This window comes from Rana temporaria, chromosome 1 (genome assembly GCF_905171775.1).
Source record: "Rana temporaria chromosome 1, aRanTem1.1, whole genome shotgun sequence".
NCBI classification, from domain to species: domain Eukaryota; kingdom Metazoa; phylum Chordata; class Amphibia; order Anura; family Ranidae; genus Rana; species Rana temporaria.
In genome coordinates, this window is record NC_053489.1 from 631,604,938 (window position 1) to 631,627,292 (window position 22,355).

The 22,355-nt window shown below is 44.7% G+C and overlaps 1 protein-coding gene across 1 annotated transcript in view; it reads left to right on the plus strand.

Annotated features, from left to right (window-relative positions):
- The window catches only part of JAKMIP1 (janus kinase and microtubule interacting protein 1), a 254,492-nt gene that overhangs the window by 119,576 nt on the left and 112,561 nt on the right, over positions 1-22,355 (plus strand). Inside the window, 4 exon segments of the mRNA XM_040335404.1 lie at positions 2,495-2,614; positions 5,502-5,648; positions 13,994-14,131; positions 17,226-17,285. Coding sequence (XP_040191338.1) covers positions 2,495-2,614; positions 5,502-5,648; positions 13,994-14,131; positions 17,226-17,285 — 465 coding nt within the window.

Consider the following 22,355-nt stretch of genomic DNA (forward strand, 5'->3'; position numbering starts at 1 on the left):
TTGCATTTTCGCATAAAAAAAAAAAAAAGATATCTTAATTTCCAAAATCTATGTTTTGGTGTAATCTTAATGTAAAAGTCAGTTAGAAAATAATTTTATGTTTTTGCTCCTAAAAACACAGATGACACTTACTGTAAGTAGTCTATTGCAGAGCGACCCCAAAATAGGAGCCTCTTCACATGGAATTAAAATAAGAAAATTGTGAGAGAAAATACTAAATGAGAAATAAAGGTTTTCCCAAAAAATTATGACTTTCGTGTGAAACTATGATTCCACAGCAGTATGATAATTATAAAAGAAACAGTGTCAGGGCCGGCCCTATGATGGGACCGGGTGGTACCATGGGTACCAGGCAGCACTTTTAGGGGGGCAGCATATTTTTTGTGCTATAAATATATATATTTTTTAACTTTTTACTATGAGAAATATCCCCAAAATGTAGAAAAATAAACGATTTTCTTCAGTTTAGGCCAATATGTATTCTTCTACATATTTTTGGTACCAAAAAAAGAAAAGAAAAACAAAACACAAGTAGCGTACATTGATTAGTTTGCGCAAAAGACATTGTGGCCGCCGGCAATTCACAGGTCCCTTTATAATCCTGGATACATGTATAGAGCCATGGCAGGTCCTTTTTTATACGCATACATGCATGTATAGAGCCATGACAGGCCCTCTTTATACATCTATAGAGCCATGACAGGTCCTCTTTATACTCCTATATACATTTATAGAGCCATGGCAGGTACTCTTTATAGTCCTATATACATGTATAGAGCCATGGCAGGTCCTCTTTATATTCCTTTACATCTAAAGAGTCTCGACAGGTCCTCTATATACATGTATAGAGCCATGACAGGTCCTCTTTATACATCTATAGAGCCATGACAGGCCCTCGTTATACTCCTTTATACATGTATAGAGCCATGACAGGTCCTCTTTATACATCTATAGAGCCATGACAGGCCCTCGTTATACTCTTTATACATGTATAGAGTCGCTCTTTATAGTCCCATATACATTTATAGAGCCATGACAGGTCCTCTTGATATTCCTTTACATGTAAAGAGTAATGACAGGTCCTCTTTATACTCCTTTATACATGTATAGAGCTATGATGGTCCCCTTTAGTTATCATGATATAAAATAATGAATGTGGGGGCCTTTTGGTTGGCGTGATTTTTTTCTGGGGGGGGCAGCATTTAATTCTTGGTCCCAGGCAGCACAATGTTTTGGGCCGGCACTGAACAGTGTATAAATGCGGCCTACAGTACACCATTCAGCACCAATTCTGTCCCACAGATCTCTGATAATAAAAAAACAAATATAAAGAAGTACAAAATAGTCATAAATGCCATAAAAGTATAAAATAATATGACTAAGCAGCTATTTAAATGTAAAAACTAGTATAACGATAAAACAGTCCAGTTACTGAATCCCTCAGATACTAAAACAGCGCTAATTATAAATAAGGAATAATAACCGTGTTGTAAAAACACAGTAAACAGTATTTTGTGCAGCGATGATGGTGGATAAAGTTCAAAACATCAACAGTGATAATACATCGGTTATTTCAGTGTACACCATCCACCAAGCTTAAACCATCCGAATTCCACCTCGTGAAGCACACTCCCCCAGGGGGTTAAACTCACCAGAAGCCTCTGAGATAGCCTTAAGATCAGTGTTCCCACTATCCACAGAGATCCACCGGTACAGGAGCTCCAATGAACTTCATAAAACAAAATAAATATTTGCACAGTAAAAGTAAAAAATCAAACAGGCATGTAATGTGACCCAAGAGGGCGCTGTCACCGTAATTTGCTGTCCAGAGGAATCCCCGTGTTTCTCCTTGCAGACGCCACAATCACTTCCAGAAAGGTAAGGCGGTGGAGCACAGGCATCACTTCCGGGATGTCAGCACGCCATTGTACGGGAAGTTCGTCTTAAATAAATAGAATCACGCTATGTGCAAATCTTTCTTGTGTTTTATGACATTCATTGGAGCCCCTGTACCGGTGGATCTCTGTGAATAGTGTGGTTTATGAGCAAACTGGCTGAAGAACACTGATCTTAAGGCCGTCTCATTGGAGGCTTTTGGTGGGTTTGACCCCCTGGGGGAGTGTGCTTCATGAGGTGGAATTCGGATGTTTTAAGCTTGGTGGATGGTGCACACTGAAATAACCGATGTATTATCACCGTTGATGTTTTGAACTTTACCCACTATCATCGCTGCACAAAAGACTATTTACTGTTTTTTTACATCAGTTATTATTCCTTATTTATAATTGGCGTTGTTTTGGTATCCGAGGGATTCAGTAACTGGACTGTTTTATCGTTATACTATTTATTTTGAATTAGTATGATGATTATGTGAACATTTTGATGCTGAAATTATCCTGAGCTTCAATAATAGACGTGCAAAAGAACTCTACTGATTTGAGCGTTTATCTTCCACTGTATGTTCATTTTGTCACATTAATGTTTTCTCCTACAGGATACACATGTAGATGACAGAGACCTGCGAAGATTCCAGCTCAAGATTGCAGAACTATATGCTGTGATCCGGAAGCTGGAGGACAGGAATACACTGCTCTCTGATGAGAGGAATGAACTGGTATGTAGCTAAATTGTTATCTGAAACACCAGATCTATAAGCCATAAATGACAACCTTGGCCTAAAATGTTTCCAAGGTGACAACACTGATAAAATGTGCATGTTGTGCCTCATCTGCTTATGTTGGCTTTAATGTCAACTGCATTTTTTGGACTCCACCCGGGATCATACATGCAGATTTCAGGTATCCCTTGCAACAAAAAAATAATTTTTGGAGAGATACTGTTAATAGGAGCATGTCTAAAGGGATGCAGGCTAAGCAGATTTCCTTATGAGTGCCCTGCAGCTGCACACCTGACAGATGATTATGAAACCACTACCATTAGACCCACTCTGACAGAGGCACAGACAAACACACAGGGACTTCTTCAGAATAACAAAAGTTAGGAATCGGCAACAAAGGTTGGTATAATCCTTGCAATGTACATATATCACCCAGAAGGCAATGTTTTTTATTAAAGCTGTTATTGCTGTCGCAAGGAATGTAAACATCCCTTGTGACAGGTACTTTTTATGGAGGGATCAGAGGTCTATAAGACCCCAAACTCATCCTCTGCACTTGAAAGTATTCAAAATTTTAAGATTAGCATTTTTTGAATACTTTTTATGCAAGTAATTATTGAAGTAATGTCATGACATTGCATCCAGGTTACTAGATCCGAGATCTGAACAAAGCATTGGCTTTGTTCGGGTATTCGGCCAGCCGGCGGATGTGTCGGTTACATGCTCGTGCGCCATGCTTGTGCCTCCCGGTGGGAGTGATAAGCATTACCCCCGGAAGACCCCTTGAAGCAATTTCGGTAATATCTGATACTTTTGTGCCGATACTTCAAAAAAAGTGATTATCGGCCTCACTAATAGGTTGATTGGAGTGCAAGTCCGAGCACCTGGAGGGAACCCAGGGGAAAAAATACAACCTCCATGAAAGTAGTATTTGTAATAGAAATTGGACCCAAGAGTTCAGCACTGACAAGTTGCACTGCAGCACAGTGGGAAGAAGCAGGACTTTGAACTACCAGGGACATGGAAGCTATCTATATTGAAAGGATCTGTGAGCCAAGCTGTGAATATTGGTCCAGATATTGGTTTTTTTTTTCTCAAAAGAAAATACACCCAACATTCTACATGCATCAGGGTCAATTCAGTAAGATCCTATTAGGGTCACTGGTCTGGCTGCACCGTGATGAAGAGGGATTCTTGTATTACCCCCAGATGTGCTGTGCGATTTCTTCTGTGAAAAATAATACGTTGTCTGGACTGATATCTACAGCCTGGCTTTCCATCCACATAAGCAGACTATAGCAGGACCCAGTCAAAGCTCATTTGCTACAACTACTACCTCATTAGACTGAAACGCTTACTAAGCTTGGAGTCCAGCACTCCACTACCTTACTTTTTAAATTGAAGGAATACTGGGAATGAACCTACAGCTGAAATCCCTGAGATAGATGTTCCTGCTGCATCCACACATACATGAAATGGCAGATTTGGATGTGACTTGGCCTAATATGTACATATGATGAATGTAAAAAATCCTGAATATAATGAACAAGGTGTGTTGGTTTAGGTCCACATCATTGCATATTCCTTTTATAATTCAAATGGCACACTAATATACTTTCTTTATTGTTACATCACGGGACACAGAGCGGCATTCATTACTATATGGGTTATATGGAGTACCTTCAGGTGTAGACACTGGCAATCTTCAAACAGGAAATGCCCCTCCCTATATAACCCCCTCCCATAGGAGGAGTACCTCAGTTTTTACGCCAGTGTCTTAAAACCATATCTTATATTTCATAAGGACAAGGTCGTTCTCCGCCCTCATCCTTCCTTCTTACCGAAGGTCATATCCAGTTTTCATTTGAACCAGGATTTGGTATTACCATCCTTCTTCCCTAAACCTACTTCCAGAAAGGAAGGGTTGCTGCATACCTTGGATATTGTCAGGGCCATGAAGGCCTATCTTAAAGCTACAGAGAAGATCCGGAAAACAGATGTCCTGTTTATTCTACCGGATGGGCCCAAGAAGGGGCAGGCAGCTGCAAAGTCCACCATTTCTAGGTGGATTAAGCAATTAATCACTCAGGCCTACGGCTTGAAAGGGTTGCCTCCTCCAGTATCATTAAGGGCTCATTCTACTAGAGCCATGGGCGCCTCCTGGGCAGCGCACCACCAGATCTCTATGGCTCAAGTTTGCAAGGCGGCAACCTGGTCTTCTGTCCACACATTTACAAAATTCTACAAGTTGGACGTAAGAAGGAATACTGATACTGCCTTCGGGCAGGCAGTGCTGCAGGCTGCAGTTTGAGACCCTCAGATTCCGGGGGCTCCTCTTTTTTTGAGTTAAATTTAAAATTTAAGATTATTTTTCTCAAATAAGTTGGATTTATTATGATTTGAGTATATCTCTAAATTAAATCCTTTTGTCTTGGAGATGTTCTCCCTCCCCTCATTGTAAGCATTGCTTTGGGACATCCCATATAGTAATGAATGCCGCTCTGTGTCCCGTGATGTAACGATAAAGAAAAAGAGATTTTTAATACAGCTTACCTGTAAAATCTTTTTCTTGGAGTACATCACGGGACACAGAGCTCCCACCCCTCTTTTGAGGACCATTTTGGGAGGCATACTGCTTGCTACAAAACTGAGGTACTCCTCCTATGGGAGGGGGTTATATAGGGAGGGGCATTTCCTGTTTGAAGATTGCCAGTGTCTACACCTGAAGGTACTCCATATAACCCATATAGTAATGAATGCCGCTCTGTGTCCCGTGATGTACTCCAAGAAAAAGATTTTACAGGTAAGCTGTATTAAAAATCTCTTTTTTCATAACTCAAGATGTTTTTGAAATGTCAAACGCTTTATTTATATTTATTTTCAGCTAAAGCGTTCCAGAGAGACAGAAAGTCAGGTGAAACCTCTCGTGGAGAAGAATAGGAGGCTATCCAAGAAAAACGATGATACTTTACAGACAATTCAAAGAATGGAGGAAAAAATTAAGGCCTTATCAAGAGAAAATGCAGAAATTGTAAGAAGTTGTTCACATAATGTATATATCATCCAATTGCATAACTTGGTGCTTAAACCTTCAGGGCTTGTTCATACCAGCAAGGTGCATATGGTCTGTATAATGTGCACAAGCCAGTGTGCTTTGCGCTTTAAAAGTTAATTGTGACTGAAACCCAAGAGGTGGAGCAGCAGATAAACAAGGTTACATTTTTAAGATGGATGAAGAAAAAAATTCCTTTGTGGTTTGCTTTATCCTTATCCAAAAAAGTCAGTTTAACAAACCCGTTTCTAAACACTTTTACGCTAAAAACAAAATTTTAATGGTACCGGGAAAATGGATAAACCGTTAAATTTACTCTTGAGGCAATAAGCACAAATCTCCGATGAGTCATCTCACTCATTGCATTCAATGTCACACACACAAGTCATGATGAAAGTGAATACGCTGTTGGGCACAATGCGTCTGCTATTGAGCAGCGGAAATTACATTCCACAAAATTGTTCTCCTCAATCTCATAAATCTGCCCTAATGTCATTTATAAGTTGTGCCTACGTGTGATGCCACCAATATTGGGAATGTCGTAAAGGTTGTAACTGGTGAGACATTTATCATTTTAATTGCGGTTCTGTATCTGTCGTTGCTTCTGCCACTGTGTGGAAAGGGGAAAACAATAACCAAATAATTTCTTAACTTCCTTGCATTGCTTTTAAAAACCTGTTGTGATGACTTTAAAGTAAAACTCTGGGAATTTTTTTTTCTGTTACCTGCTCGTTTCGTTCTGGGGAGACAGCAGAGATATACTTGCCTGACCCGCTGATACGCCCCATGCAAGACCGGTCCCTCAGGCTGGGTTCACACTTGTCCGACAAATGCTACGACTTTGGGAGCTCATGATGCATGAGCGGCATCTTAACTGGTCTAACACAAGTCGGTCCGACATCGAAAATGCTCCCTGCACTACTTTGGTCTGACTTCAGCCCATTGAATATCATTTAAGTCAGATCAAAGTAGGATACTATTAATTCAAGTCAGACTGATGCCGCAAAGTAGGATGAAAGTCGTATGACTGTCGTGTAGTATCGGTGTGAACCCAGCCTTTGACTCCTGAGCCCGCCTCCTTTGGTGGATCAGGCGAGTATGAACTTTGTGCTCATCCCTAGAAAAAAAACAAGCAGTTGACCCATGTAGTGCAGGCACATCCCCACTGCTGGGGAAAACATAGGAGCATTGTGTTTAGTGCAGTAATTTACAGTAATTATAGTATGTGTGCCACTGATCGAACAAAGTCAACTTACTTTACTGAAATAAATAATGTAGGGCTGCCATTTGTAGCTTCTTCTTATGAATACCCGTAGCCCATCTCTGGCTTTTAGTACCTTGAGTCCTTGACCTAATCAGAAAATCAGAACTCCATTTGGCATACTTATTGAGGGTCAGTGATTCCAAATGCATTGAAGCTGTTTAATCAACACAATAGTTTGACAACTTGTTTCACAGGAGGTCAGTAATAGCAGTCTCCCTAATCTTTCAGTACATCCCTCAGGGTGGATAAAAAAATAGGATTTTTGTACTCACCGTAAAATCCATTTCTCTGAGTTCATAGACGGACACAGCCTTCATTGACATTAGGGTTATATTCGCTTTCATTAGGAGAGTTTAGGCAGAAAAAAAGCACTTAAAGTGTTAACAAACACAAACCTCAGTGCAGCTCCTCCCAGGGGGCGTGGCCCCCCGGGTATAACCCACACCCTGCTTTAGCAGCCTCAGTTCGTAACAAGCAGTACAAACAAAGGAGGTGTGGGTGCTGTGTCCGTCTATGAACTCAGAGAAATGGATTTTACGGTGAGTACAAAAATCCTATTTTCTCTTTCGTTCATAGACGGACACAGCCTTCATTGACATTCGGGACGTCCCAACGCAGTGTCAAAAAATTTGAGGGGTGGGAAAATAACACAGCAAACCAGGTTACACCCCAAACAAAACCGGAGTTGCTCAATGGAGGAACTCCAACCATAAACCGCCGCCTGAAACATCTGCGGCGAAGGAGGCATCAGAAGATGCACACACATCCACCTTGTAAGACTTTGAAAAAGTGTGGATCGACGACCAGGTCGCTGCCATACACCCCTGTAACACAGAGGCATGATGCCAGAAAGCCCAAGAGGCCCCGATCGCCCTGGTCGAATGTGTCGTAACCCAAAAGGGAGGCGCCCGCCCCTTCAGGGCATAGGCCTGAAGCACAATCCGTCGGATTCACCCCGAAAAAAAAAAGGTGGCCGACGAGATTACCAGGCCCCATGTAGAACCAGCCAGCGACACGAACAGTGAGACCGACTTCCGGAACGGAATCGTAGCAGATAAATACACTCGTAGGGCCCGAATCACATCCAGAGGATGTAAAGTGGCCGCCTCCCTGCATTTCGGCTGAGGACATAAGGATGGAAGAACAATGTCCACATCAACGTGAAAAGCCGAAACGACCTTGGGGAGAAAAGACGGCTGCGGCCGCAGCACCACCTCATCCTTATGGATGACCAAGTAGGGAGCCTTGCAAGACAAGGCCGCCAGTTCAGACAAACACTCGTCTGATCGAGGTAATTGCTACCAGAAAAAAAACACAGTGGAAATGACCACGCTGAGCCATGGCCACGTGACAACGCAGACCTTCCTGGGCTTGAACTCAGAGTCAAATGCATGAAGGGCAGGTACTCTAGCGCTGAGCTAAACCTGCTCCCTTTTTGTGACAGTCAACAAAAAAACTCCCGAATTTCCACAAAGGGAGCATCCAGAAGAACCAAAAGGACTAAATACAAGTCCCATGGGGGTAGTGGAGGGGCCACATGCCAGACCCCCAGAACAGACGTACGCACCAAGGAGTGCGACGCCAAGGCTCATTGAAAGTAACAGCCAGAGCAGAAAACTGACTTCTAACTGTACTTAAGGCGAGAGCCTGATCCACTCCCTGCTGTAAAAAACAGCAGAATCCTGGACACCACGTATGTACGAGGGTGCCATTTCATCACCTCACCAGCGATGCCGGCAGCACGGTAGAGACCACCGAGCCCAATAGGCCTCAGGCCTTCAGCCCCAGGCTCTCAACAGCCACGCCGCTAAGCCAGTGGCTGTAAAAACAGGGTGGAAGATCGGACCCTGTAACAGAAGATCAACCCCCAGGGGAAGACGCTAGGGGGCGTCTGCCACCAGACACACCAGGTCCGCGTACCAGGAGCGACGCGGCCAATCTGGGGCAATCAGGATTGATAAAAATTCCATCGGCTTCCACTCTGCGCAGCAGGCGAGGAAGAAGCTACCGAGGAGGGAAGGTTTAAAGTAGGCGATAGTGACCCCAAGGAGCCACCAACGCGCCTGACGCGTCAGCCCACAGGTCCCTTGACCTGGTCAAAAACATGGCACCTTCCGGTTGAGGCGGGACGCTAGAAGGTCCACGCCTGGAGTGCCCCACTTTTGGCACAGACACTGAAAACCCCTACGGGTAGAGAGACCACTCTCCGTGGTCTAGCGCAGTCCGACTTAGGAGTCGGCTCGCCAATTCCGTACTCCCGGAATGTACACGGCCGATAGAGCCGGAACGGACCTTTCGGCCCACCGAAGGATGTGCGCGACCCTCGTCGCTGCAACAGAACTCTGTGTGCCTCCCTGATGGTCGACGTACGCCACAGCGTTGTCGGACAGGGTCCTGAATGGTCGGCCCTGTAGATCCAGGGACCACCAGGCAAGGCAAAGCTCGATTCAGAACATCGATTGGTAGGTGGGACGCCACCTGAGTCCAGCGCCCCAGGGCTGACTGGGTGCCCCAAAAACCCCTCCCCAACCGGAGAGGCTGGCATCCGTCGCGACCACTGTCCAGTGACTTGGCCGAAACGACTTCCCGGCCCGAAGCACCGGAAACGTCAGCCACCACACCAGGGACTAGTTGACTCATCTGAACCTGGTAATCCAGAGATGAGGGAAGCTTGTCCCCACGTGACAACAGGTCCCTCTGTAGCACCCTGGCGTGGAATTGGGCATACGGAACCGCCTCGAAAGAGGCCACCGTCAGACCCAGAACCCTCATGCAGAATCGCAGAGATGACCACTACTAGGTCGACAACTGCTGCCCAGCAGATTGCAGAGTCTGATTTTTTTTTTCCGTTGGGAGAAAAAAACTCCCGCCCCGGCGGAATCCAGGACTAGTCCCAGGAATTCCAGTCCCAGAGACAGGACCAACACTGACTTCTGGACAAAAACGGAAGCCAGCCAAACTCCTGGAGAGTCTGACACGTGATGGACACGGCTCCACCAATACAGAGCTCTCAGAAGCTCGTAGGAGAATGTCGTCCAGACATCCCACGATAAACCCCCGCTGTCACAGCCGGGCCAGTATCGGGACGAGCACCCCGGTGAGAACCTGTGGTGTCGACACCAAGTCGAGCGGGAGGGCCACAAAATAAAAAATGGTCCTCCCCGACCGCAAAGCCCAGAATCTCTGGTGCTTAGAGCATATGGGAACATGCAGGTACGCGTTCATGATATCCAAGGACGCCAGAAAATCCCCATACTGAAATGTTGTACTTGACAAAAAACAAACTAGGGCCTTGAGGCCCAGGATTGGACGGACCCCGTCCACCATGGGGACTACAAACAGATCGGAGTATTACCCCTGAGACCGTTCCATCGAGGGAACTGGCACAATCACTCCCCCGATCAGAAGATCCTGGACAGAGCCAACCGGCGAACCGGAGGAAGCCAGAGGATAGAGGGAAAAAATCTGTTAGGTAGCCAAGAGAGAAAATCTATCTTGCACCGCGAGAAAACAACTTTGCGGCTCGTTGAGGCCTCTTCTTTCCGACCTTCGGCTTTGCAAAGTCACAAAGCCAGCCCCCCACCCCACACGGGTGGGGGCATACCTACATGCTGAAGCAGTACTGTCCACAGGCCCATCAGGCACGTGGTGCCAGGCGCGTCACAGCCCCGCAGCGGGGGCCTTGGCACCCTGCAGACATTCCCACCGTGCTGGGCACACGAACCGCTCTGGAGAGGAGGGCTCTCGCTGACGGCGAGGCTCCTTGCCCTTCCTAGCGGAGGAAGCAGCGTGCTCTTACCACCCGTGGCATCCCTAGGGGTGTCATCCCGGGAGGCCCACCTTTAAAGGGGTGAGTCCACCAAGGACCCTTTGAGGATCGGTCCGAAGACCAGCATGTTCGCCACACGAGGCAGCGCAAACACCCCCACACAGGCGGAGGCCCTGCAAAGCAAGGGAAGCGCATCCAGGACCGACTCACAGACGAACTACAGACCCCGAACCAAACGTTCAGCTAGGTCCTTACAGGGCTCAGCAGCATCTTGTGCCCCCAGCTCCTGCAGCAGGAGCTACGCCCCTCTAGTCAGAGTCTGTGACACCAGAGACCGAGTCAAGACCGGTCTCAGCGGGGTCCCCAAAGGCAGGAGCCCCTTCCACGGGCAACGTGGCGGCTTTGCACCATCCGGACACTGGAGGGTCCACAAGAGGAGAGACCCACCTTCTTACAAAGGGGTCGCAAAGCATTCAGGGACTGCAAAAAATATATTCTGCGGTGTAACATAAGTCCAAATAAGGAACACATTTGTAGTGCGCTGCGGTTTGCGGAACCCAAAAGGGACCGGTACATCTGGTACCTCCGCCAAAACCACAAACCGTTTAGTTACAGGAGTATGCAAGGCAGGCACACTACCACTGAGCTATAAGCTCTAACCGCAGAAAATAAGAGCTCCAATAAATTCCTTGTTCGCGTGGGTTTAAGCCCGCATCCACTGACACCACAGAAGCAGAGCCAGACGCAATAGCCGGGCATGGTCCAATGTCAGCGGCATCCCCCGAAGCAGGCTCAGGGAGGGGGCGCTTTTTTACCCCCCAACCAGGCACTAGCTGCTTCAGACCAGATGAGAAAAAGAAATAAAACTCCCTCAACAGAAGTGGCAGGGGGAGGGGCATCAAGGGTTAACTCAGGCCTTAGTGGGGAGGACAGTACCTAGTACAGGCTCCAGGGCATCCCACCACCGAGTTACCCAAACTACTAAGCAGAGAACCACCCACGGTCACCTCCCGGCTGTTTTACTGAGCATGAGGGCCCCCAGGGAACTCACCACTCCGCCTGGTGCATCGCACTGAGAGGAGCCTGATGATGTGCTGAGAAGCCGGCCGCGCTGCTGACTGTCCCCAAGGAGAGATTCACGGTCTCTCCGAGCGCTAAAACGGGCACACGAGGCCAAACGAAAATTAAAGATGGCCGCCGTAATGCAAACAAAAACGCCAAGGACCACAAGAAAATGGCCGCCGAGATACACAAGGCGCGACTACGGCAAAATGGCGGCCGTTGCGCATTTTAAATTTTTTTTATTTTTTTTTAAAAGAACAGACGCAGCCACAGCAGCACAGTAAAAAAGCACACATCCCGCAGTGAACACTACAGCCCCCTGCAGTGAACACACACAGCCCCAGCTAACACACAGGTGTAATAAAGAGACCCCAGAAAAGCCCCCCCTCACAGCCGCTACCCAAAAGGGAAGGAAGGAGAGGAATAAGGGAGAGAGGAAAGCAGGGCGAACCCTCAGTCGACCTCCCCTGGGAAAATTCCAGCCAGACCACTTACTTGAGCAAGGGGTCACTACTTACCCGTCCTGCGACCACCGGCTGGAGGTATCCCAGACAGAACCAACGTCTGCTAAACGACATGGCTGTCGGCCAGACACACTGTGACAAAGCCATAAAAGACCGGTCATATGTGTGCCCTAGAACCGAAGTTCCCCGGCCGCCCCTGGAGCAACGGGGCCTGTCGTGGACGTCCCAAAACTGAGCTAAAGGCCGGCACACGCTCGAAGGCCGAACCTGGGGGGACTACAAGGGTCGAGGACCCAGCCTGTCACCCAGTCGGCTGTTGATGGAAGAATCGCAGGATTCAAAAATGCAGGAACAAAAATAATAAAAAGCGAGAAAAATTCGCAAGAAAAAAAACTCCAGAGTCCAGGACTCCAGAGAGAGCCTGACTCTCCTGTCGGTTAGGCAGAAAAAAACTGAGGCTGCTAGAGCAGGGTGTGGGTTATACCCGGGGGGGCACGCCCCCTGGGAGGAGCTGCACTGAGGTTTGTGTTTGTTAACACTTTAAGTGCTTTTTTTCTGCCTAAACTCTCCTAGTGAAAGCGGATATAACCCTAATGTCAATGAAGGCTGTGTTCGTCTATGAACGAAAGAGAAAATCAGATTTTGTGTTTTTATTTAAATTTGGATTTTTTTTATTTATTTTTTTTATCAGATTTATTTTAATAAAATGCTTTTGGAGTAAAAATCTGTCTAAAGATATTTTTCCAAGCTCTGCAATCTGAAATAACATGCACTGGCAAGGTTATTGTTTTAATTGAAAAAAATAATTTGAATAGTTCTATGTGAATAACCCATTAACCTAAAATCGGTTCTGAGATCGCTGTTTTACTAACCCGACAGCTTATTATTCTAATTGGGAAACCTTTATTTTGTTTGCAAATATTAAAGATTCTAACTACCAGCAAGAATGAGTCCTTACATTTTTAAGAACACCTGTCATTTCAGACCCATCATGGCAGTGCCTGTTAGCGGGCATCTACTCACTTGCTGCAGCCACGTCCCTCACCTTGTTGTGTCACTGCCGCATTACCAGCCGTCCCATTAAAGTGAATGGGATGGGACTGTCGGTGAGTCAACAGCGGGTCAGAGGAGAGAAGACAGTTGCTCTTTAAAAATTGATTTAAATCGAGCCTTTTTACTAGCGATTTAAATCGACTTAACTTAAATCAAATCCACCCCGACATCCCTTTTATAATCCACTGGTAAGGCTAAGAGCTGCTTCACACTACATCCCTCGAACACACATTACTCATGTGCATTGCAATAAAAGGCCATTCATTTTGAACATTTTGAGCCTCAATGCACCAAGCAATGTTTGCAAAGCTCGCATCTGTGTGTTACAACATAAGTGCAGTGCGTGGTGTTAGTGCGATGGGGCGTTATTGAAAATAAATGGCACTGCACTACACACGTTGACATGAGCTTCTGGTCAGGCACATTAAAACATCTATTTCTACAATGCACCAGTGTGAACCAGACCTTTAATGTGCGCTCATAGGCCTCACATTTGTGCTAACACAGCAGGCAGTCTGTTGCTCTTAACCCAATGAAAATGACAACTGTAATTCCCGTGATGAACCTGAAAGAAAGTAACACATTTTATCAGCAAGTGTTCATGGTCAATGGATACTGATGTTGTAACAAGGCCATACTCCTATGTGTAGTTTATCAATAAAAACTAAAAGTTACTCATGTGAATTACCCATTTCTATCAATTGTTTTTCAGAAGGAGAAGTTTTCCACTGTGGGTTCCCTGAAGTCACACCCATGCCTGGACAATCTGAGCAATGCCCAGGAGCAAGAGATTGAATTCCTAAGGCTTCAAGTAATGGAGCAACAGCAAATCATTGATGACATCACAGTGGTAATCAAAGTATTCATATATACCTTGTTCCTAGCCAAGTCTTTTTGTTCTCCCTTTATGGAAGGGTAGTTTTTGGGGAGACCAAAGTAGAGCCCCCCCACCCTACTTTGCTTCTGTTGTCCCTGATCTCTTTATTCTTGAAATATGTACTCCTGAAATAAATGTACATACAATCTACCGTGGACATAAATGTCTGTTGGAAGTTATTATTGGTGATCGGTTTCTACACGTAATATACATTTTAGCTCCTGGTAAATGAGCACAAATATAATGTCTGACGGACCCCATTAGAGGAAAGCCAAGGTGCTACATTTTATAGCTGAGAACAAATATTGAAACCTTTTCATCTGGCAAAAGATGTGTAAATTTGTATATGCTTGAGTTGATTGTATCTGTATTAGTGCAAAAAAACGATGAGTACTGTTATTTGCATGAACTTCCAAAATTTCAGGTTAAGCTTTTGGGGTGTACCCTCTTCCTCAAGGCCCAAGCAGTACTAATTCAGAAAGTTTTAGCAGGATGTTAAGACGTTTCACCCATCAAACTAAAAATGGACAATTCAAGTACACACGCCAACTTCCTAAACACCACAATATCCATTAGAAATGACAAGCTGCACACCTCAATATACAGTGACACCTCGGATTGCGAGTAACGCAGTTAATGGGCATTTCGCAATACGAGCACCGCGCACTCGGTGTGCGAGTGTTGTCTCGCATTACGAGCAGTATTTAAGCCACAGCGGTGTGCAGTACTACGTTTGGCCTGAGGTGTGGGGCGTCTGAGACATTCAGAAATTTTCAGAAAAACTTGGAAATACTCCGTTCACCAAACCTTTTTCAAGGTTTTCCAAGTTCAGCCGAGCTGTTCCGGGCCTTTCCGAGTGTTTCTGCCCCCCCACCTCTGGCCACATGCGGTATTGCATGCCATAGAAGTAGATGCGGAACTAATTATTTTAGTTTCCATTGACTTCTATGGGGAAACTCGCTTTGATATGTGAGTGCTTTGGATTACGAGCATTCTCCTGAAACGGATTATGCTCGTAATCCGAGGTTCCACTGTACAGGAAACCCAATGATGGATGGAACTATCTCCACAGTACCAGCTCCCACTCCCAGCACACCAAACGGGCCATCATACACAGCCAGGCCATCGGATATCACTGAATATGTTCAGACCCAGAGAACAGAAATAAACATCTGGGAATACTAGAAGATGCCTTCAATAAATAAGGTTACAGGAACAAAACCATCAATGCAAGCATAAACACAGCATTGCAGATCCAAAGAAAGAATCCTCTACAATACACAGGGGGAAAAAAACGATAACCATGTACCTCTAGTAACTACATACAATCCAGCACTAGAAGGGATACAAAAGATAATCAAAGAGCAGCAGCCCATCGTAGCAGAGAATGAAACACTGAAAGAAATATTCAAACAACCCCCAATGCTGGCTTTTAGGCAAGCACCCAACATCAGACATACATTTATCAGCAAGAGACTTCACTCTGATTACAAAGTTGTAAATACAAGAAACAAGGCTTGCAACAAAAAACGCAAACTGTGCATCCATATCAATCCATTAAGCCTTTATGCACACTGGGCATAAAAAAAGTAAACTGCTTATGCAGGCGTTTGGCCTTTTTTCCTTTCAGTCTGTGGAAACATCTCTGTGTCCATGTACATGTGTAGGGGAGTGTTTACAGGCTGAAAAAAACAAACATCATGAGTGCGTTTTCTGAGAGGAGATTTAGGGCAGAAAAGGTGCTTGAAGCCTGTTTAGGTGCGTCAAGCGTTTTTAAGTGTACATTTTTTAGTGTTTTGGGGAAAAACGTCGTCATATGTCGTCGTATGTCAATAGGAGCATTTTTTCTACTGCTTTTTTTCTGCCCATAGTTTTGCCATTTTTTTCTGCTGCCTAGTGTGCATGGACCTTTAACCACTTCAGCCCCAGAATAATTTACCCCCTTCCTGACCAGAGCACTTATTGCGATTCGGCACTGCGTCGCTTTAACTGACAGTTGAGCGGTCGTACGACACAGTACCCAAACAAAATTTATGTCATTTTTTTTCCCACAAATAGAGCTTTCTTTTGGTGGTATTTGATCACCTCTGTGGGTTTTTTTTCTTGCGCTATAAACAAAAAGAGTGGCAATTTTGAAAAAAGCAATATTTTTTTTTTTTTTTTACTTTTTGCTATAATATCATATATATATATATATATATATATATATATATATATATATATATATATATATATATATATATATATATATATATATATATATATATATATATATATATATATATATATATATATATATATATATATATATAATTTCCTCAGTTTAGGCCGATATGTATTCTTCATCATATTTTTTTGGTAAAAAAAATCGCAATAAGTGTACATTGATTGGTTTGCACAAAAGTTCTTGCGTCTACAAAATAGGGCCGTAAAGGCAGCGGGAATGTACATGTGCCACTGTGGCGATGCTTTACATCACAGCAAAAATGACTCCCAAGACATGTTCCGCAGGCAGTACCCCCCCCCACTGAACTCAACCCATACAACTAAATGGGGACATGCCGCACTCGCATGCAGTGCAGGTTTTGATGGGTTAAAACAGGCAGTGAGAAGGTAACATAACACATCCTGACTGCCTGTCATGTGCCCTCTGCCAAGCACAAATTCAGAGGGCACTACTAGTGTAAATGAGTCCTTCATGTATCGATAAGAAATGCTTCCGCCCTTACCGTCATTCAGTGCAAGATCATTTGAATGTATATCGTCAAGGATGTCTTAAATATGGCCTTGTGTCCCACACCTGTACTGCTGCTATGGTTGTAAAACTTGGGTTTGAGGCTTTGTTTTGGTTTTAGAAAATTGTAGCCAAAAGGAAAAATAATTTTAATTACAAAATGAAGTGGAAGGAGGGGTAATAGTCTATGTAAGACGCTCCTTTTTGATTGATTGATTTTTTTATTTATTTTTTGTAACCAGACTGGTAAAGCAAGTGCTTTCAGTCAGTATAGAAGACTATTTCATAATCGCTGGAACTTCTTCATGACTTTTCTCTCTTTTGTGTTTTAAGGAAAGGGAACGGATACTGCGTTTCAAGAAGCCCAAAAGAAAAAGTTTGAAGCATCCAAAGGTAATTTTTTTCCCCTTAAATTTGATGAATAAACTTTTTTCTATTCTTCTGTCTGCACTTTTCAACGTTTGTAGATGGAGAAATTCACGAACCCATTTTATGAGTTAGTTTGCCCTTAAAGAATGTTTCATCTATGGGTAGAAGGCCTGGATCAATCGCTGGCTTCTAAATATCTCTTGGGAACTCCAGCAGTGAAATCTCACAGGGGAGTTCCTGGCTCTTCTACCGCAAAGGCTCTTTCCTGCAGCTCACATATATACTCAATCACCAGAAGATGAAGGAGCTTGTAAAATGTATGTCTAGAAGAGCCCTGCAAATGTGTGGGGACTGGTATGTGCATTTATCTTAAGGCATCAAGAAGCCATTGCACTCCATTGTGACTGACACATTTTCCCTAATGAATGTTCCGTTTTCAATACAACTCTCTATAATTCCTCCTTCAGAAGCAAATAAGAAAGGCGGTCTGCCCATCTTCATGGCACATGCCACAGGGTCTTCAAGGATGACGAATTGAGAGACGCTGGCCTAAATGAACCCTGATTCGTCCTAGCCTTATAGTGAAGATGTTCTTGCAAAGTGATCATTTTCTGTTATAGGGAATAAATAGAAATGTTGTGCCTATGCAGTATCCTGAAAAATGTACTCTTTGTCTTGAATCCCTCCTTAGTTGCATTTCCAGGTATGAGTGTGCCTTGGCACTCATATGCCTACAGTCTCATGACTTTATATCTGCAGTGAGCATTTAAGGCCTCTGACTGCTAGTGTTAGGTGATTTGGAGTGATATTGGTAATGTCACTACTGTGCTGCTCAAACTGGCCTTAAATGGGATCGAAATTTGGCCAGTTGAGCAGAGACCGACCACATTTTTTTCCACCTATGGGCGTTCCCATTATGGAGAAGTCAGTCTAATGATGGGCTTGTTGGAATATTTGTGTTCGACCAGAGTAGCAACGCTGATCAGAGCATTCTGAGAGTGGAGTCCCCAATGTTAGAATACAAGATCGCAGCAGGGAATATTCTCCATCCACCTCGCTTGTGTGGATGGGGAATCTGTTCAGTTTTTTTCTGATCAGCCCGTTGATTGATTGACAACACTGTTCCCCTCTACCAGGATGACTGTCTCAACACAGACGGTGTTGAACAAGATATGGTAAGTCAGTAATGGGGGAAAGATCAGCTAAAGCAGCAGTGGCGGTGCGTCAGTAGAGGGCGCAGGAGAGCCGCCCCCTCTCGCTCCTGCACCGCCACTGAAAAACAATACATAGATTCATGCATTGCATGAATCTATGTATTGTTGCCGCTGCCGCCCACTATTCAGATGGCCGGCCGCCCCCCTGGCCAGCGACAGCCATCTGAATAACGGCAGCTAGATGGCTGTGGAAGTGTCTATCAGAGCCAGCGGTATCATAGCCAATCAGGTTCACCGGATCTGGTTACCGGTAACCTTATTGGCTGAAGCGACATCGAGGGCGGGACTACATGGAGGGATCGTGGAGAAAGATCCGAGGATGGCTGACTGAGAAAGGTAAGTGCCAGGCGGGGGGGGGGGGGGCAATCTGGCAGCTTTTTAGGGGCAAACTGGCGGCACTTGATGGGCACAGTGGCGACAGTGGCATGGCTTGGCACAGTGGCTGCGTTTTGGCATGGCACAGTGGTGACAATTGATGGCACAGTGGCTGCGTTTGATGGCATGGCACAGTGGCTGCGTTTGATGGCATGGCACAGTGGCTGCGTTTGATGGCATGGCACAGTGGCTGCGTTTGATGGCATGGCACAGTAGCTGCGTTTGATGGCATGGCACAGTGGCAAAAATTTTATGGCACAGTGGCTGCGTTTGATGGGCACAGTGGCGGCAATTGATGGGCACAGCGAGGCTGCAATTGATGATTTTATTTATTTTTTTCATTTTGTTTGCGCCCCCCCCAAAATTTTTGAGCACCAGGCACCGTACAGTAGGGTTGCCCAACCGCTGGCCCACGGCACCCTCTGATGTGGCCCGCCACCTCCTGGTCTGGGATGGCAGGTCGGCTAAACCAGATCTCAGGTTCCCGACTGGCTGTCCCCAAGCATCAGTGTGAAGAACAGAGCCGGCGCTAGAGGAAGCAGACCCAATGCTTCCTGTATAGCGCTGGCTCCTGTCACAGGCAGAGTGATATCAAAAGTACTCTGCCTGTGACAGGAGCAATACAAGAAGCATCGACTCTGCTCTCTACTACAGCGGCATGCTTCCTCTAGTGCCAGCTCCTGTCACACTGATGCTTGGGGATAGTGGGTCATGAACCTGGCAGCAGTTACTAGTCATTAGTACCATCCAGCAGTACAAGCCCTGGAAGACAGCCAGCAACAGCCATACCTGCTTGGGGGGTGCAGTGTCCCTCTGACCGTTTCAGGCTGTCCAGGGTCTGATAATGCCCTCTACTCTTCCTCTGACCTTGTGCGGGATCCCTCTCCTCTTTCTGCAACTCCCATCTACCCTGCACCCCTCGCCACTATACTGATCTTTGGTAATGATTTGTTGTTGGTCTAAAAATTAAAACCGTCACATGACACTAAGAATCGGTATTGAGAAAAAGTATTGGTACTCGGCCTTAAAAATGTAAGTGTGTATATATGTATGTGTATGTGTGTGTGTGTGTGTGTGTGTGTATGTATATATGTATGTGTGTGTGTATGTGTGTATGTGTATATATATATATATATATATATATATATATATATGTGTGTGTATATATATATATATATAATGTTGTATTAAGGTTATATGTGTGTGTTTTATGTAGTCTGGGTATATTATTTTGTTGACTACTATAGATTTATTTTACACATTCTGTGTAATACTGTAATATTGCTCTTCATCACTATAATCTGTGGATATAAAAGATTAGGATGCATGTTATCCTGAAATTTTGATAGCATCCAATCCAGCAATTTCCTGGAAAAAAAAAAAAAAAAAAAAAAGGTTGGTCCTCCCAACACCTTTGTTTTACCATTGATACCAAACCTGAAGACTCTTGGGGACTCTGTTAAGGGGAATGCAGTAGATGTAACAGGAATAGCTCAACCTGTGCTCTGGCCGTTTTTAAAATTCGGTGTGGCGCGATTTAAAAAAAATAAATATAACGGTTTGGGGACTAGTGGGTACTGGGTGTCAATCCCCTGCCACACTGCAGGGGATTGCACTGCCTTTGCGATTTGCATGCAGGTGACCCCAAATGCAGATCACAAATGCAGTGTGTTTTGAAGTCACTAGATTGCTTCACAGTACCATATGATTTAGTGTGGAGAGTTTTTAAAAAAAATGGTTCATGCACTACTTTTTCTGTGCTCCAATGCGATTTGCAGCCCATTCGGATGAATAGGCTGCAAAATCACATGACGCATTCCCCTCTCTGTTTACCTTTGGACCCCAATCCCCCTGCTTATCTCTGCACCTCAGAAACCTGCTCATCTCTGCACTGCAGTTCCCTCTCTGCTCACCTCCATACCCCAAAACCCCATCTCTGCTCACCTTTATCTGAATATAGAGTTGTCACCAGAATATAAATAGAGGGGAAATGTTCCAAGTTGTGATTCAACTAACTTTGGAGAGATCTTGTCTCACTTCTCAGTGTGTTTACAAAACGGAGCATGAAGGGAGAAAAAAACGTATGTAGCCCTCACACCCAGGGCTTTTTTTTTTCAGCTAGGATTCTGCACACCCCTAAACTCTGCACTGCAGTCTATATGTAGCGCACTCCTCAACCCTGCACTCTGTACACATTGCACTTCTGAACGCTGCACTCTGTACATAGCAAAACCCTGCACGCTGTACATAGTGCACCCTGAATCCTGCGCTTGGTACATAACGCACCCCTGAAGTCTGCACCAGGGACGTGCATTGAGGTCAGGGGCTGGTGAAGCACTGGCAAGTATCAGAGCCAGATACACACAGGCTACGTTAGAGCAATAATTCTAGCACTAGACCTCCTCTGTAACTCTAAATATGTAACCTGTAAAAAAAAATGTTAGCGTCGCCTTTGAAGATTTTTATGTACTGAAGTTTGGCGCCATTCCACGAGTGTGCGCAATTCTAAATCGTGACGTGTTGGGTATCTATTTACTTGGCGTAACATCATCTTTCACATTATACCAAAAAATCGGGCTAACTTTTTCGTTTTTTTATATTCGTATAAAAGTTTTTTTTTTCCCAAAAAAGAAAACGCGTTTGAAAAATTGCTGCACAAATACTGTGTAACAAGTTGCAACGACCACTATTTTTTCCCCTAGGGTGTCTCTGCTAAAAAAATATATATATAATAATGTTTGGGGGTTTTCGAGTAATTTTCTAGCAAAAAAGGTAATTTACTATATTTAACCACTTAAGGACTGCCTCCTGCACATATACGTCGGCAGAATGGCACGGCTGGGCACATGTACGTGCAGGTACGTCCTGTACTAGTACCCAGCCGTGGGTCGTGGGCGCGCTCCCGCGACCCAGTCCGAAGCTCTGGGACCAGCGGACCCGATCGCCGCTGGAGTCCCGCGATCGGTCCCCAGAGCTGAAGAACGGGGAGAGCCATGTGTAAACACGACCCCCCGTTCTTCACTGTGGCGGCAGCATCGACCATGTGATCCCTTTTTATAGGGGGACACAATCAATGACGTCACACCTACAGCCACACCCCCCTACAGTTGTAAACACACTTCAGGGAACACATAACACCAACAGCGCCCCCTTGTGGTTAACTCCCAAACTGCAATTGTAATTTTCACAATAAACAATGCATTTTTTGCTGTGAAAATGACAATGGTCCCAAAAATGTGTCAAAATTGTCCGAAGTGTCCGCCATAATGTCGCAGTCAGGAAAAAAATCGCTGATCGCCGCCATTAGTAGTAAAAAAAAAAAATGAATAAATATGCAATAAAACTATCCCCTATTTTGTAAACTCTATAAATTTTGCGCAAACCAACCGATACACGCTTATTGCAATTTTTTTTACCAAAAATATGTAGAAGAATACGTATCGGCCTAAACTGAGTAAAAAAAATATTTTTATATATTTTTGGGGGATAGTTATTATAGCAAAAA